General features: G+C 35.0%; 2 protein-coding genes and 1 long non-coding RNA gene across 11 annotated transcripts; all 3 read left to right on the top strand.

Annotated features, from left to right (window-relative positions):
* The first annotated feature begins 2,010 nt into the window (after positions 1-2,010).
* Positions 2,011-4,768, top strand: LOC122306181 (protein FAR-RED IMPAIRED RESPONSE 1-like). The gene is made up of 6 exons (XM_043118621.1): positions 2,011-2,565; positions 2,680-3,205; positions 3,413-3,699; positions 3,804-3,893; positions 3,991-4,065; positions 4,736-4,768. The coding sequence occupies exons 1-6, from the start codon at positions 2,011-2,013 to the stop codon at positions 4,766-4,768; spliced, it is 1,566 nt and encodes a 521-aa protein (XP_042974555.1).
* Positions 4,769-16,155: 11,387 nt separating this feature from the next.
* Positions 16,156-22,757, top strand: LOC122308234 (trehalose-phosphate phosphatase A-like). 8 transcript variants are annotated; one of them, XM_043121438.1, is made up of 13 exons: positions 16,161-16,562; positions 19,240-19,299; positions 19,399-19,731; positions 19,851-19,991; positions 20,107-20,178; positions 20,787-20,912; positions 21,004-21,060; positions 21,163-21,264; positions 21,407-21,484; positions 21,604-21,673; positions 21,770-21,840; positions 21,921-22,013; positions 22,408-22,757. In XM_043121438.1, exons 3-13 carry the CDS (start codon positions 19,435-19,437, stop codon positions 22,459-22,461), a joined length of 1,161 nt encoding a protein of 386 aa, XP_042977372.1. In that variant the 5' UTR covers positions 16,161-16,562; positions 19,240-19,299; positions 19,399-19,434; the 3' UTR covers positions 22,462-22,757. The 8 variants fall into 8 exon arrangements, with proteins under 8 accessions (XP_042977376.1, XP_042977372.1, XP_042977369.1 ...); XM_043121439.1 differs by lacking the exon at positions 16,161-16,562 and adding an exon at positions 17,822-18,081; XM_043121441.1 differs by lacking the exon at positions 16,161-16,562 and adding an exon at positions 17,822-17,997.
* A 1,831-nt stretch (positions 22,758-24,588) lies between these two features.
* On the top strand, positions 24,589-26,188 carry LOC122307994. Of its 2 annotated transcripts, XR_006241885.1 has the most exons (3): positions 24,589-24,759; positions 25,537-25,691; positions 25,787-26,188. It is a non-coding gene; the product is annotated as an uncharacterized LOC122307994 (long non-coding RNA). The 2 variants fall into 2 exon arrangements; XR_006241884.1 differs by having other exon boundaries at positions 24,589-25,691.
* Positions 26,189-26,341: the final 153 nt, after the last annotated feature.

The raw sequence follows: 26,341 nt of genomic DNA on the forward strand, positions 1-26,341 counted from the left end.
CATAGTATAAAGTTGAAATTTCTATTGTGAACAATTCGCTACTTAGGATGTAATTTATTTGAAAAAAGGGGTTGTTTAGTGCGTGGGATTAGACAAATGTAGTTAACCTCTTAGAGGTGCTTTCTTGTTATTTTTTCTGGTGTATGTTTTGGCTAATCTTGGTATTGTTGGGTTGCCCTGTTTTCCTCCATTTATCCTTCTTTATTTGTGCTTTCCCAAATCAATGATTGGCTTTGGTTCCTTTTAGGTTGATTGCTCTTATTTTTATGCTCTTCATCTATGATATTCTGCTCTTTACCTTCTTCTCGAGACTTTAGCCTTAAATCTTCTCCATTATTGCTGCTCTATGTGTTGCCCTTCAGCATGCCCTTATTCTTCTTTCTTTGTCTCCATCGAGCCTGTCGACCAGCTTGATCTTTTCTGGAGCTCAAGAAGTTTTGCTTCAAGAGACTCCTTTGTAATTTTAGATTTGGCCTTTAATGATGTTGGGGTTTTCTTTCTTGATGAGTCCGGTCCAGTATATGCAAAATTGTTATACCAGAGTGAACTTTTTTGTTTTGTTTTTAGTTTTTCTCTATACAAATTGTAGTAGGTTTTTTTTATTTTTTTTTCTTCGCATACAAATTCTAGTAGTTACTTTTATACTACAAATTATACATATTTTTTTTATTTTTTAAAAATGAATATAGTATATAAATGATGAATAAAATTTTTTTTGATGGTTTTAAAAATAATGAAATAAGAACAAGTATAATGTATAAAAATAATAAGTAATAAAATTATTTCTCTATTTCTTTCCAAGATTTACGTGGCCAACGTGACACCATTTATTTGCAAAATTTAATTACTTTTGTGGGAGTAGATCAATTAATTTGGTATTATTTGTGTGCTTTTGAGTATGACTAATTTGCCCTTCTATAGTTCAGTTGTGTTTATTTTAGAGTTTTCCTTCAAGATGTAGTACTTGTAAGACAAGTTTTATATACTTTTGTTGAATTATACAGTTCATATCTTCTCATCATGGAAAAATGGGAAGAACACTCATCTCGGCTAATATCATCTAGCCCAAATCGCCCAACCACGGTGTATTATATTTTATAAAAGTTCGTTGGACTATGTTCGCTTGATATCCATGGATTTCCACATGAATAACACATTGTAATAACATGTGCAGGGCATACCATCAACTTATCTAAGCTTCAGAAATTACATGCACATGCACGGTTTCTATGGAGAATTTCCTACGTGGTCACCAGCTCTAATGCAACAGCCAGATGGCTACCAATATCCATGCAATATTCAAGAGGTGATACAATTGTATTATTGAATTTTTGTAAATTTTTGGTTATCCCTTTAAGATTAATGTCATATGTGTTTTAAATATTTTTCTTCTTCTTCCAGCACAATGATGGTTACCCAACTCCTGCTATGACTACCGGATCTGCCGCGAGCAAAAGAGGTGATGTAGCAGAAACACCCAATTGTAGGGAAACTGAGTTCCCATCTACCTCCGCTAGAGTTGAAGAATGCAACAAAGATAGACCAGATTCTATGGAAACTGAGAATGGAATTGGCGAGACATCTCAGTTAGATGATGAAATTGGTGGTGACACGATTTTAGAGCCCAAGTCGAAGATGGAGTTTAATTCCTTTGAAGAAGTAATGACTTATTATAAGCAGTATGCTAAGAGTATTGGGTTTAGGGTGATGACAAGAAGGGCTGAGAAGGGAGATGATGAGACTGTCAGATATGCCACCCTCGGTTGTGCCCGGGGTGTGAAGGCCCGTAATAGGACGTTGAATGTCGTCAGGCCACGTCCGACAGGAAAGACGGAATGTAAGGCAAAGATTAATGTCTTAAAATTTGACGGAAAGTTTTAGTTGACAACAGTTAATAACATGCATAACCACGGCCTCAGTCCAAAAAAATTTTGCTTCTTTCGATGTAATCGAGAAGTTAGTGATTCCGTAAAAAGAGTCTTAGATACAAATGATCTGGCTGGTATCCGAATGAATAAGAGCTTCGGATCTCTTGTCGTTGGCGCGGGAGGTTTCGAAAACCTCCCGTTTTTAGAAAAGGATTGTCGGAATTACATCGATAAGGCAAGACATCTAAGGCTTGGCGCGGGTGGTGCTAGAGCGCTTCAGGAATATTTTTTACGGATGCAATACAAGAATCCTAGGTTCTTTGCGTCGATGGATCTAGATGACGACGGGAGGTTGAAGAATGTCTTCTGGGCAGACCCTCGTAGTAGGGCAGCCTATGAAGATTTCGGTGACGTGGTTACATTCGACACCACATATCTGACGAATAGATATGGGATGCCATTTGCACTATTTGTTGGTGTAAATCACCACGGCCAGTCAATTCTTTTGGGAGTAGGATTGATATCCAGTGAGGATACGACAACGTTTGTGTGGTTATTCAAGACTTGGTTACAGTGTATGGATGGTATAGCTCCTAGAGCTATTATCACAGATCAGGACAGAGCAATGAAGAATGCTATTAATATTGTCTTCCCAAAAAGTCGACATCGATTTTGTTTGTGGCATATACTGAAAAAAGTCCCTGAGAAGATTTCCTCCTATTTTGCCTATAAAAATGGGATGCAGAGTGCCTTGATGAAATGTGTGTATGATTCCTAAAATGTTGAAGAATTTGAAAGCTCTTGGGAGCAGTTAATCACCACTTACAACTTGGAGGAGAATGCTTGGCTGCAAACTTTATACACTGAGCTTGAGCATTGGGTATCGGCATTCTTGAAAGATACATTTTGGGCGGGGATGAGTACAACGCAACGGAGCGAGAGCATAAATGCTTTTTTTGATGGTTATGTTTACGCTAAGACAAACTTGAAAGAGTTTGTCGATCAGTTTGACAACGCATTGAAGAAAAAGATTGAGAATGAAAATAGCTCTGACTTTCACTCCTTCAGCGTCACTATTCCCTGCATATCTAGATCTCCGATTGAAAAGAAGTTTCAAGAATGTTACACGAATACAAAATTCAGAGAAGTTCAGCGAGAACTGCAATGTCTTATAGATTTGGCTCCAGAGTTACTTAAGAGAGATGATGGTGTAAAGACGTACCTTGTAGAGGATGAAGTTCATGTGGAAGAATTCACTAAGCTAGTTACATATTCAGTGGACTTTAGTGATGTGGATACAGCTGCAAAGTGTTCGTGTGGGCTATTTCAGATGAGGGGTATATTGTGCAGGCATATATTGGTTGTATGTAAATGTAATGGTATAAAAGTTTTGCCGAATCAATATATTTTGGATAGATGGAGGAAGGATATTAAGAGGAGGTATACGTTAATCGACAATAGCTATGACGCAGGGGGTCAGTGAGCAGATGCTAACAAATATTCTACTCTATTGAATATCTGTTATAAGATGATTACTCACACAGCTGGTTCAAAAAAACATACTGAGGATGCATTACAGAAGTTACATGCAATGATTGAGTTATATAGTGAGAACCAAGAACCTCCATCTAGAACATGTACGGGTTCCAATGTTATTCCTTCGATACCGAAGACGACTACATATGCAGGTTCACAGAAAGTACTCAGTCCGCTAGTAGTAAGAGGGAAAGGCAGACCACCATCTTTGAAGAGAGCATCGATAATGGAAAAAGAGATGCAGAAAGTTAAAACGAAGGCGAAGAATGCAACAGTCAAGAAAAAACGTAAACAGGTAATTCTATAAGCTAGTTAACAAAAAAGGCATGTATATTATGCGGTTTTATATGTTATTAATGCATACTTGATTCAATGTGTTATGTTACATTTGTATGTTAGAGAGATGGAGGAGATACACCTATGCCACCCTCGTGCAGGAATTTATTTGGCCCGTCAAATGAAGATATATCCAATGTTGGATTGATGCAGGTAACAAAATTTCGTAAGCCTCATGATTGTTATGTGTGGTTATTGTTGGATTGTATGTAATCGAGAAGAATTATTATGTTTGTGATGTTATCACCAGCCTATTGAAGACAGTCCAGTTGTTGACATTAGTGGAACCCAGCGCCAAGAATCAATGATCGGGAGTCAAGAAAGCGTACTATTTCAGAATTTTATTCTTAGTCTAATATTGACATTACATTAAGATTTTCATACTACTCCTTGCAAATGCACTTTGGGTTGGATGGATCACAACCGGTTGCGGTGGAAGATCACAACCGGTGCAACCTCAGTGACATGTTGGATTGGGGTGAGAAAGTAATTAAATAACACATTATTTCTCTTAAGAATAATTACCAAAACCACGGAATTTTTTTTTTTTGTAGTTATGGTTCCAATGTTCTATTTCATCTATTGACGTTGGTTAGCTTGCCCATGTAGGGCCGAAGCAATGATTTAGTTTGTGGCATGAGGTGTATGTAATGACATTAAAAATGGCCGAAGAATGAAGAATAATTTGTATGTGAAACATTTCTCCAGAAGTAGTGATGGAAATGCAATTTGGTTAATGTTATTTGATACTAAGTAAATGATGTTGAATATATGGTGCAACCATATATTTGTATGTTTTGTTGGGGATAAAATTATATTGATCGAAAAAATAAGTCTTATACTAAGTAAATGATGGAGTTATATAGTGATGACTGTATTTTTGTATGTTTTTGATATTATGTAAATGCTGGAAATTTACACATAGTGATTATATGCAGGATCGGGTTCTTTATGCAGGCTTGCTATTTGTTTTTCCCTTTTGTGTCTTTATGCAGGCATGTGCACACTGCAATTTCTTGAGTTTGTGAAGTTTTTTTTACCTCTAGGCTATCAGCTGCATGTCCATAATTTTGCCAAGCTATCCTAAACAAAAAATTTTAAATTTGGTCCCAAAATTTTGTGACATGTTGAAAATAAAGGTTCTATCTTCTTCTTTTCAACCGGTTTTGTATCCCTGCATGATGCAAAAATCTCTTTGTTCAATTCACAATTATATTGTTGCTCCCAAGTATTTTTATTACTTAATGAAAGAAGTGAAGAAATTCTATAATTTTGATGATGACGTAAAATGAGGTGCATGATGAGTTGCACATTAGTGAGTAAGCTCCATTGAGCCGCGTAAGGAAATTTTTAGAAAGAGAAAGTACATGAAAAGATCGATAAATCCAAAACGTCATTACTAATTTCTCTTTTATTGAATAATCTATCCTCTGTATCTTGTATTCTATTCATAACAAAAAATAAGCTCATTGCTATACATCTTTCTTTGTGTGAGTTTTTCTTCTCCTCATTTAAGCGCCTAGACTGACTAAATTTATTGGAAGAGAAAAGATGCATGACCATAATTCAATAAACATAATTTAGTAGTCATTGGCTACCAGGATAAAGTTTTGGATTTTTTTTAGAAGTGGCTGCCAGGATATGCATCTGCTATGTAAATAAATTTCATGGTGGATGTTTTATTAAAAACTTTTTCACCTACTCATCAAGGAAAAAAGGAAGGCAATGATAGAGAAAACCTTTGCTTAAACAGGAAATGACCGGAATGATGCACCTAAAAGCAAGATGAAACGGGAAATACAATACAAAATTAGGATGCTTCCAGTCTTGTTAGGTAGCTGCAATCTACATGGTTGACAATTAAAACTAACTAGTAAATAACATTACATAACCACAGCAGCCACGGGTCTCTAACACTAATATGAAATTACCTATGTACTATCAAGTAATATGCTACAACAAAAGCAAAAGTCCAAAACACACGGAGTAATGTGCGTGAACGTCTTATTTCAGCTTCACGTACAACAACCACCAACTCCTTCAATAACTCCTCATTTCTATTGGACAGTACTAAATTTATCTCATCTGCTCTTCTACGCAACTCAATAATGATGTTTTCAAAGTCGTTGATTAGTTTCTTCAGCTCTTTCTCCTTTCTTAATACTTCATTGTGAGTTTCTGAACGATCCAATGCCACGTATTCATCACCCTCTACCCACTTGAAATACTTACAATATGGAATTCCCTGTGAATGAATACAGATTTTTTGCAAAAAAGTTAGATGCATGTAATAGTAATAATTTAACTAAAAATGAATATAGTTATCTCTTTGTTGTACTTTGGACAACTTAAGAAGGCTCAGTCTGAATTTTTTTTTGTATTTGAGTATCTCATTTGGGCTTCAATCTCACAAAAGCATAATGGATGGCCCAGAGTTCGTTTGGCAAAAGAGGTAGAGGACGTCGTTGTGGATGATGACATATTCTTATATTAATCCAATGCCACGAAAAATTTGGGCAGAAAAATAGAACACTGATTAACTGAGAAAGTAATGAAATTCTGAAGATATTTCTAAGTAATTGTTTAACTTTCGAAAAGGAAGGAAAGAAGAAGTTAGATGATCAAGCAATAACTTGTATTATAGTACTCATACATCCAAAAATAAAAAGAGTCTTCAAACCATGACAAATTACAGTGCATGAGGTCAGTTATTGTAAAAGCCAAGCAAATCCAATTTCGCAAATAAGCATTCTGTTGGCAATAAGTGCTTGGATGAACCCAAAATCAATGAGATAGTTCAGTCAAGCATTTAAAATAATGTATATAAAGTAAATGATGTCATATGTTTATTGATTTTCAATTATTTACACAGTGAACACATTTTGTTCTATTGAAGGTGGCTCTTGATTTTTTAGGCAGAGAAGAAGGGAAGCTGTTTAGTTGATGACTCAGAAGTCAAGTCATTGCAGGTATCAAACAGATGTGTACACGAGCATAAATGGAATTGCCACAATGGTGATTTACTTAGGAGATAAATTATTGGTAGATGCACATCTCGGTTTTGAAACTTCATGTAGTCTATAAGTGGTCTATAAAATCTAAATTAAAACTTCATGTGTGGTCTATAAAATCTAAATTAAAAAATCATGTGTGGTCTATAAAATCTAAATTAAAACTTACTTAATTGCATAATTCAAATAGATATGGGGGATTCAATCGGATGAAGATTGAGATCATAAAATGGATGATGGGGTTAAAAATAGACAGTGCAAGCTGAGAAAGGGTTCTACGGCATAAGTGCTGCCTGTGTCCCCTTTTGTTCTACAAACACTACAAATATAAGACATTTAGGGTTAGGGTTTCCAATTTCCAAATCGCTTCCGATTTGTATGCTTGTATATTATCAACAATTTGAGCATTTCCAAATCTATTGTTCAAGAAACATCTCTATTATAAGAGATTTCGGGTTAGGGTTTCCAATTTCCAAAATCGGTTACAATTGAAATGCATGTATATTTTGGGCATTCGGCATTTCCAAATCTATTGTAACTGATTCACTACAAAAATAAGAGAACTATTTTCCAAGAGTTCGAATATGAGAAAAACTAAAGGGAAGAGTAACCTGTCTTCGTGGTCGTCTGTGGGGGTGCACACGCCGAACCCAGAATCTGTTCTGTGGCTGCCGAAAGTGAGTGCTTTTAGGTTTGACCCAGAAATATTAGAAGAACATGAAGCCGGTTTTAGAAGAGAGAAGAAGGAGATGAAATTGATTACCTGTTGTGTTCAATCCGCAGCTGTGCCCTAATCTCATATGAAGGGGGAAAGAATGAAGAACCAATTCTGAAGGGGAGAAAGGTAACGAAGGTCTTGATCAATTTCGGAGGACTGGTGCCGTGCACCGTTTCATTAATGCCACCTAGACCCGTGTACGCGGCTTGTCCCCTTCGGCGTGTGCAAGAAGCATTTTTCTATAGCTTATTATCCTTTCAATACTATTTTACTATTTTTTTATTATTTTAATTTTTTATTTACTTAATAATTAAGAAATTAACTATTAGTTTGATTTTATATTTTTTTTATATAAATCTTTTTTTAATGATCAAGGATATTAAAAAAATAATAAAAATAAAATAAAAATTTCAAATATACTAGAGTAATAAAAATGTGGCAAGAAGGCAATAAATGTATCATCATCGTTGAAACATTACCTAAAATAAATTAAATTGGCAATGCCTTTTTTTGACAAACAAGTTTCTATCCCCGACCAGCAAAGCATTAGCATTTGGCTAACCAAATTCAGTGACTAATCAAATTATAATTAATTATGTTAAAATTGGTCTGCATTGGAATAGTCAAAGCTCAATGGCTTGAGTTTTGAACTATAGTATTTTCATATGTTTCTCCAAATTTAGTCAGCCACTATTCATCTTTTAAACATTATTTTATGAGTAAAATATTTTCAAATGTATTTAATGGATAATTAGGTTGAGAAAAATATAGCTAAGAAACAATAATTTTAAGTAAAAAATAAATTATTAATTAATATATAGAGTGTATTTGTAAAATATTAAAAAAAATTATTATTAAAATATAATATAATATTATTATTTTGACTTTAAGATAGCTAGTCCAATATAGATTAATATCTCTATTAGTTTTGACTTTAGTCAAAATATCTAATTTTAGTCAAATTTTAGACTTGGGCGATTGCTAATTCTCTAATTAAACCCTTCCAAATTCCTCCTCACCTCTGTCTTCGACTAGAAAAAGTCTATTTGCACCTTCCCCGCATACCCATTCCTCCAGGTGTACAAATGAAACTGTGCATTTAATATACACCAGCTCTCCCTCCCTTTCCTCCATCATAGATAGAGCAACTGTAACAGCCCGCTAGAAATTCAATTGTGGAATTTCTATTGACTTTAGGAACCTCGTGAATAGTCTATAAGTTTTCACGAATCCATTAATCATATAGGTTTTAGGCTAACTACATAGTTAGTGTTATTACTCATTATGATATCAGAAGTGTTTTTTATTATTGGAGATAGTTAGAAGTGTCAAAATGTATTATGGGTTGTGCCATTAGACTCGGAGGGTTATTTAAAGTCTTATGGCGCAATAACATTTTTTCATATTTTCGGACAAAACGTCTGTTCAAAACTGTAGATATTATTGGATAAAAAGAAATATCTTGAGGTAATTTTCATGAATATTATTGGGTAAAAATATTTTGAGTTGATTTTATAGATATTATTAGATAGAATATTATGAGATAATCTTTTATAGATATTTTGGGTAGGAGAAAACCACACTCAACTCTCAACTCCAGCCTTATCATCTCCCTTATCTCATCCATAAGCATCTCCAGCCATCACCCACGAACTTATCTTCATTTACACGTTCCTTTAAAAGAATATCAAACACTTTCTCTCGGACAGCTTTTAGGAGTTCTTTTGCACGCCCATTTCGAAGCTTTTATAAGTGTTTTATCATAAAGTCTCCTTCATATAAGTTGTTCCTTTTTGAGTCTAGTTTACGTGGATATCTTATTTGCCCTATTTGAAGATCATTTGGTCAGTCAAATATTATGTAAACTATAGAAAGGTCATTCTGGGAGATAAACTGGAGAGTATGTTATAGTTTGGAGTTTTTGATCAAGCTAATGGATAGATATTGGTCCAAAATTTTTATGGAGTATTTTTAACATGTATATATGACTATTGGTCGAGGATTTTTGCATAATTAAAGGTTTTGATGAAAGATTTTCTTAGATTTAGAAACTTAGAAACTGGAAGAGGAAAAACAGTTTCTGTTTTGAGAAAGTTTAACTCTTTGGTGGTCTAAACCTATTCTAATGACTTTGATAATTTTATTGGAGGATCCTAAGCATCTTATATACATTTTATATTATTATTTTGAAGATATTTCATGTTAGTTTCAAAGATATGAAATTTTATGCAAAGAGATATTCAGATAAGTCAAAGTGTGGATATTCTTGGCTAAATTTATATTTTGGTTAATTTCTAACCATGTGATCTTGAATTAGAAGCTTATATATGTTTTAGGACATCTTTTTAAACCATGTGACGGTTTGGTTTGAAGATCATATATTTATAAGTCATAGATCAAGAGATTTATCAAAACTAGTTGAGGAAAAAGTTTCTGTTTTTGGACTAAGTGTAAAACCAAAAACTCCAAATGTTATTTTGTGATTTTGGTGACTTTAGTTTGATGATTTAAAGTATTGTTGATGTTAGGATGATATTATGAATATGTTAGAAGTAAGATTTGATTTTTGAAATTCTTAGAGATGTTTTGATTTAAGGTCAAAACTTGTGATTCAAGTGCTTGGATCTTTTTACAAAAAAGTTTGGTGTTGATTATTAGGTTTTTCTAAATAGATCTTTTAAGTATGGTTTTGAACTTAGGATTGGAAGATGTTTGTTGCAAAATGTTGATTTAAGCATGAGTTTTGAAGTTGGAAGGAATTGTAACAAAAATCAAGGGAAATGACCTATGGATTTTTTGGCCATAGTATGTTTTCCATAGTTGTGTTTTGTTTTAAATTTTTCTGAGTTGATATTTAAGTTTATGACAAAATTTACATGAGGAATGTAAATTTTAGAAACTTTTGGAGTTAGTATGCAAAATCCTTAAGTTATGGGTAAAATGGTCATTTTCCTACATGCAGAGAGTAAAATAGAAATTTTACTCTTTAAGTTAGTATTTTTCCATATTTCAAATTATTAGTGATTTAGTGCTAACTTTTAGAATCACTAATTACAGTTTCTCGTGATCGCGCTTAAGGTTTTAATAAGAAACGCGGAGATCGAGGTAAGTTAGCTTTTAACTTACTAGCAATCTACTGTGTATGTGTGCTAAGTAAAAGAACTACAGTGTATGTATGTATGTTATCATATATGTCATGCCATGCCAAGTTATCACGTAATTGTCTATTATACAGAATTTATTATGTCATCAATTTTTATCTGTTACATAATATATTCTGTCATGTATTATTATACATTACAAGTATGTCATGTTAAATATGTTGTCTGTTATATGTTATGCCATGTTATGAAATGTTTCTATCTCAAGTTGGTCATGTATTTCAAGTTATGTTCAAGTCAAGTTTGTGTAAAATACATGGGGCCACAACAACTGTGGAGTATGTATTTACACGTAGAATACATGGCGCCACAACAACTGTGGAGTATGTATTTAACTGCATTGTGATGTGTAGAATACATGGGGCCACAACAACTGTGGAGTATGTATTTACACATAGAATACATGGGCCCACAACAACTGTGGAGTATGTATTTTTCATGTTAAGTCAAGTTTATGTAGGATACATGGGGCCACAACAACTGTGGAGTATGTATTTAACTGCATTGTGATGTGTAGAATACATGGGGCCACAACAACTGTGGAGTATGTATTTACACATAGAATACATGGGGCCACAACAACTGTGGAGTATGTATTTTTCATGTTAAGTCAAGTTTGTGTAGAATACATGGGGCCACAACAACTGTGGAGTATGTATTTACACGTAGAATACATGGGGCCACAACAACTGTGGAGTATGTATTTTTCATGCTAAGTCAAGTTTCAGATCAAGTTCATGTCAAGTCAAGTTCAGTTCATGTTTCAATTTAAGTCATGTCAATTATGCTATGTTGTACGCTAAGTTATGCTTTAATTACTTATGAATTTGATTATGCATTTATGCTTTTACTGTCATCCATGCATCATTAGTCTGTGTGGAAGTTTTTTGTTAACTTGCTGAGATTTGTAATCAAATCTCACTGTGGTAGTCCCAACTACCATTCCCCCCGAATGGTAGATCTTGTTACAGGACCTGAAGGAGGATCAGGAGCTGACCAACTAGACACAGTCGACTGAACGACGGTGCGTCGTTAATGTTAATATAGTAGTTAAATTACTACTTGTACGATGGAGTTGCATCTCCAGTACTTTTTGGATCATAAGCATTTTGGACTAGTGTTGTGATCTTTAGTTGTTCAATGGGTCTTTATGTATGAAGTATGTTTTAAGCAATTGAGATATTTTCAATTTTGTGCATAGTATTGCTAAAGAAAAAAATTATCCGCTGCGAATATTGCATAATGTTAGATGCATGTTAGGAATATTGCATCTTATATGTCATGAACGGGGGCAGGTAACCTTGTGTTGCATGTCTCGACGCTTCAAATGTCCGTCCGATCCCAAACGGAATTTGGGGGCGTCACAGCAACAATCTGTCAAATTGTGCCAATGGTAGACTCTCTCACTATCTGTGTGACTCTCATGGCGACCTCCACAAAACGGGTAGGTAAAATACGTCAAATTGTGTGGCTCAAACAGGTCAACCTGATGCGGAAGCACATGAACCTCCGGCGTCAGACCGATTCATGTCCCTCTTCCTATTTCAATTCCGGTCATCACATCCCGCTCGGTTTTATCGCGCTTTATGTAGGTCCAGAATGCAAATGCTTCATGATTCCCACTCGATTCTTGAACCTACCAGTGTTCGTAAGTCTGCTGAAGAAAGCCGAGGAGTTTGGATTTTCGAGAACCAGCGGTTTTGCTCTACCCTGTGAGGTTGGGTTTTTTCAAAGAAATGCTCAAACTTTTGGAGATTGATGAGGATGGATTCCATGGGATTGCTTTGGATGATTTCTTGAAGCTGGTTTCAGAAATAGGTTCTGAATGTTGCAATGAAGCAACGTCAAGTTCATTCTGCATGGCCACTCCCCTACTACAGAAAGTGAGGGTCTGACACTGCTTGTTTCCTGATTACTTGCTTTCGTTCTTTTTTCCTTCTTCTTTTTCTAGCATGACCAAGCTAGGAATAACCACCATAGGAAGCCCCACTATATATGCATCACCGTGAGAAACGGAGACCAAGCAACACCCTCCTCCACGTGAGCCACCCAGCTTCTCCACACAACAACGCCACACAATAAGCTCAGCACCCTCATGGCCTCCAATTAAACTCCTTCCCAAGCTCTCAGTTTTTAGCCACTGTTCCTCGTCGGAAACAGCAACACGACACTTCCGAAATCCCACTGAATTCCCTCTATTTCCAGCAACCTAAAACAAAGCATTGAAGTGTAGCCTCGACCAGACCTCTCCCATCCTTGATCACCCCTTACCAACACTTAGACCATTGATGCACTGCGACGATTTCCTCTCTTCACTGCACCACCTCTAGCCACGCACCACCATAGCACCAAGGGATGTGTCCTCGCATGCTATCTCGAGTTGCCGTCCACAACTGCATAACCACACTACAACAACATCACCGTACCACATAGTGGCCACCATGAATCGCCTCAAACCGAAGACGTGAGTCGCACATTCCTTCCCCACACCAGTTCTCTCTCAGCCAAGCTCTTCCTCTATAGAAGTTAAATCATGTTTTCTCCCTCCCTAGTACTATATATATATATATATCAATATTATGTGTTATATTTGTACTTTTATGGGTTATGGGTTTGAATTATTTAGTGTTATGAGTATGGGTTGCACCAAAAAAACATATTTCGGGTTTGCATCTAGGTTATGAGTTAAGAAATTTCAGGCAATATTAAAGGTAAGGTCACAAAAAAAAAAGATAAAAAAATTATTAACGTGGAAAGATTGAGAGTATCCATTGGATTGGCATGATTTTGTTTTAGGAATTAATCGTTAAATTATTTGGAGAAGTTGTATGAAAATCAAAATCTTTTGGGGAGAGTCAATAGTTTAGGGTTCCGAGGATTTTTAGACATTAAGGAAAATATAGATTTTTATATCTCAAGTTTAAATTACGAAATATGTGCTAAATTGAAAACTTTACATAAGTTACATGACTGTTTTATAGGTGATAATTGATATTCTCTTGGTACGATTATGAGAAAATTTAGAAGAAATTACAAAGTCCAGGTAAGTGGGATTCATATGCTAGATTTTGCATAAAAAGAAAATGAACTGAGGTTGATTTTGTGAAAAATCTGCAAGTTATGTTTTAAAAAAGAAATATGAAAATAACATCAATTATGTGTTCTGCATTACTCATGAAATATATAAAAGAGAATAATTTCTGATATGATTGGTATAGAGATGAGAAAACATTTTAGCATTCTATTTCTAAATTCTACAAAAAGAGCGAACATGAAATTTGACAAGTTGTGCTAGTTATATGAAGATGCTCTAAATCTATTTTTGACATTGTGAAAATGATATGAATCTATTCAGTACTCTGTTTTGATACAATGTATTATTTGAAAATTTTTTGGCATGACATTCGAATTCTGTTATGATTTTGTATTTGATTCTGTTTCTAGCTTTGATCCAATGGTTTTGGTTTTGTTATATGATTGGTACCAACATATCTCTTTTGAGTGCACCCACGTTGAAAACGAAGTGATTTTTCTATGCGGCATTTCTTGATTGCGCACTCTGGGCTCCGAGAATAAATAAAGGAAAAATTCACATTTTAATACTGTCTAGTTTGGCCACCGAGGATAGAAAAACCTTATCATAGGGGTTAAACATGTCTGTAATATGATATGATGACATGATATAATATGATATGATAAGATGGTGATATTCATTCATGTTATGCTAAAAGGTTTTTGAATATTAACATTTTGAAATGTTGCTTTGATGTTCTGATAACACGTTTTTGGGATATGCATTTTGAAATTGAAATGCTTTGTTTTGCATTATGAACTCTATAAAATTGCTCATATTTACATACTAGTATATATTCTCTGTTTATCGAATTATTGATAACTCACCCTTTATCTCTATAATATTTTTTAGATGATTTAAATGTTTTAGTTGAAGATCAAGATTATAGAACATATGCGAGATTATTTAAGTATAGTGGATTAAGCACAAAAAAGAATGCCATGGTTATTGAAAAATGCTATTCAGTAAATTTGTCGTGTTCTAATGACGTGGTATGTTGAGAGGTTGATATTTATATTAAGACTTTGTGGTATTTTTAGTTAATTATTTTGGAATAATTGATTTAAAACATTGAGATTTATGAGTAATTGTGAATTTCGAGCTTATATTTATATAGTGATATATTATAAGTGACAAGAAATAACTCTTCGACTCATCCGGGTCTGAGCCTTCAAGGTTGCTCCATTTCCATACCCCACCCTCGCATAGGCCCGGGGGGTGTTTGTCCTGGAAACCGTCACCACATTTCTCAAATAGAACATAAAAAAATACAAAATTTTAAAATTTCAAACTAAAACTAATATTAAAAATAATATTCTAAAAATTTTTAATTTTTTAATTTAATTTTTTCTCTCATTTATCAAAATCTAATAAAACATAATAACTCAAAATATTTTACTATTATTTATAAATATTTTAAAATATTTTTAATATTCAAACGAGCTCTTAGTTACGTGCTATTTTTCTTTGACCAATAATATAGTTAAAACTTGTACACAACTTTAATACAATTAGTATTCAAATGTTATTTTTTTTTTTTAACTTTGATCGAGGCAGTCGATCTCACATTCATCAACTTAAATGACAGATAAAAAATTAAATTTTAGACAGTTAAAAAATATAAGTAATAAATCTGTCAATTTTACTTGCTTTTTTAATTAAAATTTATGCATCACTTGATTTGTTTTTAAAAGATATTATTTATAAGCTTATGTTTTGAGACACCCATCCATGTTATTGAAGTAGTTTTCATAATGATTAAAATATTTATTATTATTATTTTTTATAAATTATATCAAATTTTTTAATAAGTGGTAATAATTTTCAAAAATAGATTTGTGTAAGCAGGAATGATAAATTAGAATTAAAAAAAAGCCTTAAAAAATCATGTCGTCAACGACCACAAGCGATTGAAAACGACGACACAGTCTCACAGGTCCAGAAGCTTACCTGGAGGGCCCGTCCCCCATAACGTGGCCACGTCATCACCGACAATGACACAAGTGTCCTTAACTGCTTTGGCCGCTAGATTCCAACGGCCACGTCTTCTCCTAGTCCGCAATCTGAGATTCTCCTCCGTGGTGAGACCCACAAAAACTAAAGTCTTGCCTTATTTATTTATTATTTTTATATTAACCATTAATAGATTATAGACGTACTAGCATTTTCCTTAATAAGAATGCATAGGAAACTGCTATTTCACGCGCGTTTAGTCAACTATCGCCTGGTAAAACGTGGTGCGCTGCACCTACTTCCACAATCCAACCAACCGCCAGAGCCTGCCGTTCGAAAGTTGTACTGAATTAAAATTAATTTAATTTTAAATTAAATTTAATATTTATTTATTAATCTCTTAAATTATTAAATTTATTTATTAGTCAAAATGTCGGTAGAATTAATTTTTTCTAAATTCGAGACACAACCAACCATCCCGACTCACACGTAAACGGACCTTAAGCACGTTTCGTCAAGACAGAAGAACCTATATAAATACCACAGTTCTATTTGGTTGTCAATTTACCCTCTCTTTTCATTTGATTTTGGCGTCGATTTTTTGCTCGTCTCTCGTTCTCTGCGAATCCTGTAATTTTATGCCCGCTCCTTCCTTCTTCAGCTGGTGATTCTCATTCATTTTCTGCAGCTCAGTCTATTATTACCTGCCTGTTTGGCTCCCAAGAAAATCTTCCAGCAACAAAAGCATAAGTTCTAACGGAGCGTTTCGTTTCTTGGTCAATACTGGTTTTGTTATTCATTTTGGTGGCAGTTTCTGAAGGTTTTTCGATTAGACAACTGCATTCCTCAATATCCGGTTCACGCACTTGGGTTCTTGAAGCCACCGCATTCCTCAATAAGTTTGTGGTTCGTGTTCTTCCTTTTCTTTTTGTATTTCTAAATGGTCTTAATCAGTTTTGCATGAATTTCTGTTTGGATTGGGTTCGGAAAAGCTGGTTCTTGAATCGAATGCATGTCTGCGCGTTGCAGTTCCATTATGGGTTCCTTACACTTCGAAATGTTTCGATTTCTTGTATGATCAAAGGCTTCTACTATTCGGGTTCTGCACTATTTCGACTTCGAGCAACTCCATTTCAGACTTTTAAAGCTTCTGATCTGGGTGCTTCTATTTTTTTTTTTTTCCCTTTTTTATTCTCTCTTTGAATCAACTTATGCGCGATAGCTAATATGTGTCAGTTTTTTCCTCTGGTTTTCATTGCATTTTGGGTTTGATTCTCTTTGGTCGACTTGTCAATTTTTATTTTTTATTTTTTCCAGTTTTTCCCTACCGCGGCTCCGAACATCGATTCTAACTAGTCTCCCTCTTTGCAGTTTTTGATGAGTTTAATTTGATGTGAAATGTTTCTTTGTTTTCTTCTTTTGGTTTCCAGCCGGCCTTTCGGCAACCGCTGTTCGGTGATGATGCTCTTATCACGTGTATTAATCAAGTCATATCTTTGACGCAGTACTTTTCCAAGAAATTGACAATAAAAGTTGATCATAAATCATAATGTAAGGTTGGAACTTGGAAAAGTAATATCAATTAAATTATTTAAAAACTTGTGTCCTGTTTTTGGTGGTCACTGTGGATGTGGGGGATAGCAAGAAAAGATGTCTGAATTTTTAAAAACTTTTCATTTGGCATCGACGGTGGTCTGTAACTTTGTGTCATTCAAGAGTCTTTTTCTGATGGTCCATACGTTTGATAATTCCCACATGCTTTGTTTCCTCTCAACTATGTCGTTTTGGAAAAGTCATGTTCTATACCACCACCTCTTGGCCACACTTTTTGTTAGTGGGAAGTACTATTTACGTAAAAAAAATTATATAAAAATATATTTATAAATTAACGTAATTTTATAATTTATTATATTATAAAAATAAATTCATAATATAAGATACCACGGTAAGCAACATCATTTTATAAGTTTATTTTTTTGTAATTTGTTTATAATTAAAGTATATATCTTTTTTTAAATATCCGTTTGATGAAATAATTTTTCTCAATGAATAAATTTTGGATTTTCCTTTGCACCATACGATCAATAATTTGTAGCATCCAAATAGATTTTAGTGCTTTTTTTTTTTTTTTTTCCTTTTCTTTTGTCGCGTATGTTATTTATTATGGATTTTTCTGTTCAACACAATCTTTTCTCAATGGCGAGAGGCAGCCATGTTCTCGTCATCTTTGGTTGCTGCCTCTATAATTCTCACATTAACTTTTCATTTTAGCGCTTTGGATTCTTTGCGATGTTATCAACCTCGTGGGCCATCAACCTTCAGTTTCAAAGAAAATGTTATTGTGAGAATTGAATTAGTACTTGAAAACCTCTATGTATTCTGCGGTCAAGGTTGCTCTGCTTTTATTGTTCGACCAATCGTTTAAGTAAGGTTTACATCATAGCATACATGATTCCTATAAGGATTGTTATCTAAACCACCACTATTGTCTTTGCGATCAACTAGGCTGTTTCCAATACATTGACCGACACTTTGCTGTCACATATTCAGTCTTCAACACTATGCAATGGTCTAGTTGCTAGTTTTTAGCTTTACATAACTTGTATATTTGAATTGGAGGTCGAGGTTGGGATAGTATTAAATAGGGGGAATTCCGATAAAACTGAAAAAAAGGAGCGCAGGAAATCTGGAAATTCTTTGTATTTTCTTTATTGCAATGGTTTTCTGCTTTAGGGCTTGATGAAGCTTCAACTCATGATTTTCTGTCTTCTTTTTCCCCTTCTTAGAATGTAATCAGGTGTTTTCTTTTATATACTTCCTGTGTACATGGCTTCGCTTATTACATTTGTTGAATAAAATTTCTTTTTACTCAAAAAAAAAAAAGACCGAAAATAAAGTTGCCACTACTTCGTTGTGAAATATGATATTGAAGTTGACCACATAGTTGAGCTTTATATTTACCACTAATCTAATAATGGCTTTAAAAACTTTTCCCTTATACTCTTAAAAAAGGAGGACATTTTTCATTTTATCAAGCCATTTTCTGTGGAATTAACTTCACTTAATTGGAAGAAGACTGAACAACAAAAGTAAGAATAGAGTGAGAGGTCACATAAAGGGGAAACACAAGTCTTTTCTTCCACTTTTCACTTTAGAAAAATGCCACCAACCATTTTTAGGCATATCACATTGGGTTTGCATAAATATTCTCGGCTTCAGTTTTTGGAATTCATTGCTTCAAATTTTTACTGGGTTATGTTTTAGATGTTAAGAGTTATTTTCCAAAAGATTTTATATGACCGTGTTTTCGACATTCTCATTTGTGTAGTTTCATTCAAATAATTTCTGGGATCCTTGTTACATGAGCATGCATTTGGCAGCATCAGTTATCATTGAATCCTTGCCTCTCTCTCCAGATAACAGTTGTTGCCTCAGACATACAATTGCTATGGGCATGATAATGTGTGTATGGAGTCTACTCTTGTTCTGTATGAGCAACCTTCTGATGTTGCGTATCCAACTTCTTTGTAGTTAACATGTTTTTATGGTCATTAGTTTTCACTTACCGAAAAAAAAATTTCAGGTGCCCTGCATTTGATGTACTGCTGCTTGCTGAGTGGTAGTGACAAGAAGACACAAAGAGGTGGTTTTTATCGATAAAAGTTTGGGTGAAGAAGATATCTAAGATTAATCTGTTGCTCTTCATCTCTGTAGATTAATCTGCTGTTACATTCTTACATAGTTATTGCAATATAAGTGGTGCTACATATCTTGATCGATGGACCTAAAGTCAAATAATGCTGCTCCTGTTCTTACCGATCCTGCTGCTCCCATGAACAAGTCAAGACTAGGCATGCATTCCAGACTGTTGCCTTATTCACCTCCACTAACAGTTTTCCCTCCAGGCTTTCTTTTAGCAATCCCTAGAAAGAAGACTGGAATACTTGATGAATTTCGATCTAGCATCTGGCTGGATGCGATGAAATCTTCATCTCCTCCTCCTAAGAAGATAACCAAGGATGTTAGTAACGAGTATCCATCAACTGATGCTGATGTTGCATACAATGCCTGGATGGTATTTTGCACTCCTCTCGCTAATGTTCTTTTTTTTTTCACTTTTGTTTTATTCCTTTCTGGAATTTGTAGGTGAGATGTTTACCCAGTTCTCTGCACGTTTATATTTTAACTTTGCAGGCTAAGTATCCATCAGCAATTGCGTCATTTGAGCAAATAGCAAATCATGCAAAAGGAAAGAGAATAGCATTGTTTCTGGATTATGATGGGACACTTTCACCAATAGTAGATAATCCTGAATGCGCATTCATGTCTGATGCTGTAATATTTTTCTTCTCATTAAAAACATGTGAAAAGTTTGTTTTTTAAGGTTATGTTTTTCTTTTCTTTCTTTCTCCTCCATCATTTTGTCATTCTGACTTTGTAGTCTTTTCAGATGCGTGCTAATGTGAAAAACGCGGCAAAATACTTCCCAACAGCTATAATTAGTGGAAGAAGCCGAGACAAGGTAATGGGTTGGCTTATTTTTAAGTAGTTTTTCTTAAAGGAAATTTCACTTTGCACCCCCTAAACTACCACTTTTCATTTAGTTTATTTAATTTTTTCAAACTGTACCACAAATTACCAAAATCAACAATTTTCACCCCACATTTTTTAGGATCTCAGTGCTGAAAAGTTTTAAGTTAAAAAAAAAAAAAAAAAAAAAAAAACTAATAAAATTTGGGCCAACCACAGTTCACCCCACTTTTTTGTTGTTATTATTGTTTTCTTATTTTTTATTTTATTTTCATTATTCGTAATTGTTTTTAAATACTTCAAGTGTATTGTGTTATTTACACGTGTATTGAGGGCATTTTAGATAATTTATTTATAAAAAAATCTGGGATTTCACCATGCCGGATGCAAATTGGAAAGCTGTGGGAGTTTCAGATGCAAATTGTTAGTTTTGGTAGTTTGTGGTGAAATTTGAAATAGGATGGGTGCAAATCAAAAAATTATCTTTTTCTTAATTACATCTTCCATTGCATTTGTCTGTTTATTTACTTTTGAATGTCAAATGTATGACTGTGGTCATTGATTTTGTCAATTGCTCATCCCACACCCTTATTTATTCAGGTTTATGAGTTTGTAAGGCTAACAGAACTCTATTATGCGGGTAGTCATGGGATGGATATCATGGGTCCTGTTAGAGAACACATATGTAATGACATGCCCAATTGTATTAGGTCGATGGATGAACAGGTTCTGGCCTAATAAACTTCATTATTTGACATCTCGCCTCTTTTTCTTCAAGATATATATTTAAATGACTTTTGTCTGATTTTGATTACAGGGTAAGGAAGTTAATTTATTCCAGCCTGCTGGTGAATTTTTACCCGTGATTGATGAGGTGTGTAACCGTCTTGTCTTCAATTACTTGAGTGCTAGGAAGTAGAAGTTGTTCCAATCTTTCACTCTATCATACCTTTCTGACCTTTTCATGTTTGAGCAGGTTTTTAGATCCCTCGTTCAATGCACCAAAGATATTATAGGAGCAAAAGTTGAGAATAATAAGTTCTGTGTCTCTGTACATTACCGTAATGTAGATGAGGAGGTATGACTTTTTATTGAGCAGCCAAGGTTTGGATGCATTGCTCAGTTACTTGCATAGTTCGCCTAATCAGTGGGAGGTCTCTTTTGATTTACTTATTTACTCATTTTTGTTTTTGGCACTTGATTTGGATTTTTATATCCAGAGTTGGACTATAGTAGCTCAATGTGTTCATGACGTTCTAAAAGACTACCCACATCTGCGTTTGACTCATGGTCGCAAGGTATTCTCTAGAACCAATGACTGACCTGATAAATACTTTCATTTTCAGTTAAAGACTTTCTGCTTATGCCATACGGAATTTAATTCCTCTAGTTGGAGTTATATTTATCTCTTCTTTAGGTTTTAGAGGTTCGCCCTGTGATCAATTGGGATAAGGGAAAAGCTGTCACGTTTTTACTGGAATCACTCGGTTAGTTAATTTTTTTGCTTCAGATGCATTGTTTACAGACCTTTAATAGTCTTTACATCCAGCCACCATACTTAACAATGAAAAGAATTGTTTTAGGGTTGAGTCACTGTGATGATGTGCTCCCCATATATGTTGGAGATGACCGGACAGATGAGGACGCATTTAAGGTAATATATAACTTACCTTGAAGTTAATACTCTTCATGAGTTCATGAATTATCTAAACAATCAAATTGATCGTGTATAAGGTTTTGAGAGAGGGCAATCGAGGTTATGGGATTTTAGTCGGTTCTGCACCCAAGGAAAGCAATGCAGCTTACTCGCTGAGGGATCCATTGGAGGTACAAGTTTTTCTTTATCTGAAGTAATTCTTTCGTAGACCTTGTTTGAGATTATGGATGCTACTATGAAAATCACATCCATCATATATGAAGAACAAGATTGCCCTTGGTATATTTTAGTATAGAATGTAACATCTGGGGAAACTGGCTCTTTGCTTGTCCCTTCCCAAAAATTTTCAGAAACTTGCTTTAGCATATGGTTCACATGGCTATTCCTATCTATATTATAGACGCTTTACAACATTCAATCTTAGATTCAACAAAGAAGTTTATTTTTGTTTCCTTAATTTTTATACTTTGCTTATATTCTCTCATAATGTATTTGTGGAACAATATTGACTTGTTATGTTGTTGCTTTCAAGGTTTTTGACGATGGTGTTATCTGGAAATGCAGGTCATGGAATTTCTCAAGTCACTGGTGACAATGAAGAAGTCAAGTGCTTTATAAATATTATGACGGCTACAAAGAGTAAAGCAGCCTACATCACGTTTTGTGTTTTCTAGAGAATATATGGAGAGGTTTTGAAGTACAGTTTGGTTGGATCATTGATTAGTGTTGGACCACAGCTCAGAGCTTCTTGTCTTATATATATATATATATATAGATATAGATATATATCCTGTTATTGGCTCTAAGGATGCCTTCATATCTTCATGCACAAGTGTATCAATTATTCATTACTTAGAAACATTTGTTAATTCTTTTAAATATTAATATTTGAATGTTCATAAGATTTTGATGTATCATTATTCCCGATGATACTCCCATGACTATTTTGTATGTTAGATTACAAAAATGCATTCAATTTACAATAGAGTTATAAAAAGGATGTAAAAAGAGTTGTTTGAATGAGCAATACTACACAATCTCCCAACCTCTACACACCATTTTTTTTTTTTAATTTTAAAAAAAAAATTTTAATTTTTTTTTGAGTTTATTCTTATTAAATTAATTCAATTTTTTATTCATTATTCATATATTAAATATTTGATAAAAGAAAAAAATAATAAAAATTTAAAAAAGTGTGGTGTGTAGAGGTTGTGTAGAATTTTTCTGTTTGAATAAGCTTGTCATAATAATATATGTTAAGGTAGGGGAGAAAACCAACTCATTCGGCACAGTTTTTAGGCAAAACTGCCATTGACAGATGAGAGGGAAAACGGTGGAGTAACCAACTGCAATTGGTCGAAGGGGAGGAGAACAATTAGCTGTATTGACTCAGGCGATTCTTTGGCAATTCATGGTCGGTTCTCGATTCACTCTTACTGGCGTTGTTCATTTGAGAGAGTAGAGAGAGAGAGTTGCAAATGAGAGAGAGAGAGGGTGAGAAATAGAGTATCGAAACGGGGAAGAAGAAGACGACAAATTATCTAAACGACGCCGTTTAGTTTAATACCAAACAACACTGTTCTACTTATTTTTTCGCACCTTATAGATAAAACGACGTCATTTAGTTTAATAACAAACGATGTCGTTTAATTTGTGCCTGAAACACAAATGTAGGAGTAAAATGATGCTGTTCCACTTAAACTTAAGTAGGACGACCTCGTTTCATATTAATATAATTTTTAAAAAATAAGGTATTATTACATTGGCTGGTTTAGCGGTTTGAGCCGGTCTCAAACCGTGACCTAACCAGTCGGTTAGGTTAAAACGTTGCCACTCGCAGATCGGTTCATTGACTATTTCGGCCAATTCCAACCTCTGACGACCTGTTTGAGTCTGTCACAACCGATTTCACAATTTTTTATACACCCTTATGTTAATGGTAGGTTTGGATACAACAAAAATTTTATCTTATTTTATTTTATAATTATTTACATAAAATATAACAATTAATTAATTTTTTTTTAATTTTAAAATAATAATAATATTTAAAAAAATATTTTATTTAACTTTTAATTTTCTTTTTCCGATTAATTTATCTTTTCTCACTGTCTAACTCGCATATCCCGGGATTATGAGATTCGAAAACGAAAATGCTTCTCGTCAGCCCCTGTTTTGTTGAAGCCGAAGCACACCCCACGTGGCATAGGGTGATTTTACTTTTGTATCCCTGCTGGTCGATCGAGTAAATTTCACTTCATTTCAAATTTTGAAAAACTGTCTCCGTCTCCTCCCCTTCCTGACGACGACTTGCCAATCAAAACTCCCCACCCCGAGACCCTTCCACCTCCCTCTTCCCCCCGAGATCTCCGTCTCCTCCCCTTCCCGACGACGATTTCCCCCCACCCCGACCCCTTCCACCGCGACCCATCTCCCCCCACCCCGAGACCCATCTCCCCCTCCCTCTTCCCCCCGCGACCCATCTCCCCCCACCCCGAGACCCATCTCCCGGGACCCTCTTCCCCTCTCCGTCTCCTCCCCTTCCTGACGACGACTTCCCCCCACCCCGAGACCCTTCCACCTCCCTCTTCCCCCCGAGATCTCCGTCTCCTCCCCTTCCCGACGACGATTTCCCCCCACCCCGACCCCTTCCACCGCGACCCATCTCCCCCCACCCCGAGACCCATCTCCCCCTCCCTCTTCCCCCCGCGACCCATCTCCCCCCACCCCGAGACCCATCTCCCGGGACCCTCTTCCCCCCCTCCCCGAGACCCATCTCCGCCTCCCTCTTCCCTCCCTCCCCGAGACGCCCATTCGTAAACCCACCCACACCCTCGCGTTGCCATGTCTGTTTCGCCCTAAAATTGTGGTGATTGAAAAGTGTAATTTCTGGTGGGAGATCTGCAGCCACGGACGAAGGTATTGACTCCCATTCAATCTTCGTGAGATTTTTTGTGTTATGTGGATTTTGCATGTTATGGAGTTTTCAGCTTTAAAGTGTGTGCTGGTTCAATTAGATAAACATTTGATGTAAGCTTCCATCACGTAGTCATACTCGTTAATTTCAATCTCACTTAAGTTATGGTGTCATGTAGGCTGAGTAGTGAAAATTCAAAGTAAGAGTTTTGATTGCATAAAAAATATGTTGTGTAACCGAGTCTATGAAAGTCATGCATGTAAATTGACCTGTAATTAGTCCAAGGTAATTCAGTTGAAATGAGAATAAATTTCTATGATAGAATTTTCCAGAGTTGACTCACTGTTGGAAGGAGTTGAAATTTGTTAATGGTATGGCTAGGGGTATGGTGATCAGTTCATAACTTGTGCATGATTATATTTCTATGATTATAATCATTGAGGCGTGATTAGGGATTACAATGTATTCCCTTACTGTATAAGGAAAGAGGCAAGTTTGTCAATCTTCAAACATTTTCGTTGAAAATGAATACCTATTAGTTGGAAAGAAATAATGCTATTGAAAATCATAGGGGGAAAAATTCTGGACAATATTTGGAAAGAAATACATTTTTCTCACATGCAGTTGTCTACCATTTTTATGCACACGTGATAAGGATTTTACTATGTATTTAAATTTGTGGTTCTATTATTTACATTCCGATCAGTAGGCTCTATCGCTATGTATTCAATGCTGTAAATGACACATATATATCGTTGACGTGCTGCTACATTATTCAGAATCACGCATGGCATCATCCCAATCATCATGTTTATCTAATGATGATTGGGTGGAATCACCAACTTGTTGGTGTGGCTTGAAAACATCAGTTAAGACATCCCACACTAAGTCTAATCCTGGAAGGAGATTTTATGCCTGCCCAAAGTATGATATGGTAAAGCAATTATGTATTTTGTCATATTCTCATTATCGAATTATGCTTGGGGGTTGTGGATTTTTACGTTAATTGGGAGTTCGTCAAGTGTGCAGGGAGATGTGAGGTGTGAATTCTTCGTCTGGACAGATATATTTTATTTGCTAGATCAGAATATTCGTAACAGAGAAAATAAAGTTTGGAAGATGTGGGATGACGTGCTGCTTCGAGAGTGCGAAGTTCGTTTAAGGGAAGACAAAGTAAGAGAGAGAGAGAGAACACTTGAAAAAAAACGAAGGAAATTATTGTGTTTGTATTGGGCTCTCACAATTGTAATACTATTTGCTTGGTTTGGATAATGCCTTGTATGTATTCAAAGACACGTTGTATGGAGTACATCATTTTGAATTGGTTCTAATGTAATCGTACTCCCTATGTTTTGGTTATGATGTACAAAAAGGGGATTTCTAGGTTGTGAAAATTTATCATGTGCTTCAATGAAGTTCCAAGTGTGACAATTTATGTACTTTTCTAGCATTCATTCATGCATTTAGGTTGGTATCAATCCTTGTATAAAACTGAATTGGAGAAACATTAATTGGAGGAGATGTCGAAAAACAGGTTTCATACATAAAGGGAATCATGGTCCTGACGTTGGCATACCCAAAATG

The sequence above is a fragment of the Carya illinoinensis genome, chromosome 4 (genome assembly GCF_018687715.1).
Source record: "Carya illinoinensis cultivar Pawnee chromosome 4, C.illinoinensisPawnee_v1, whole genome shotgun sequence".
Classification (NCBI taxonomy): domain Eukaryota; kingdom Viridiplantae; phylum Streptophyta; class Magnoliopsida; order Fagales; family Juglandaceae; genus Carya; species Carya illinoinensis.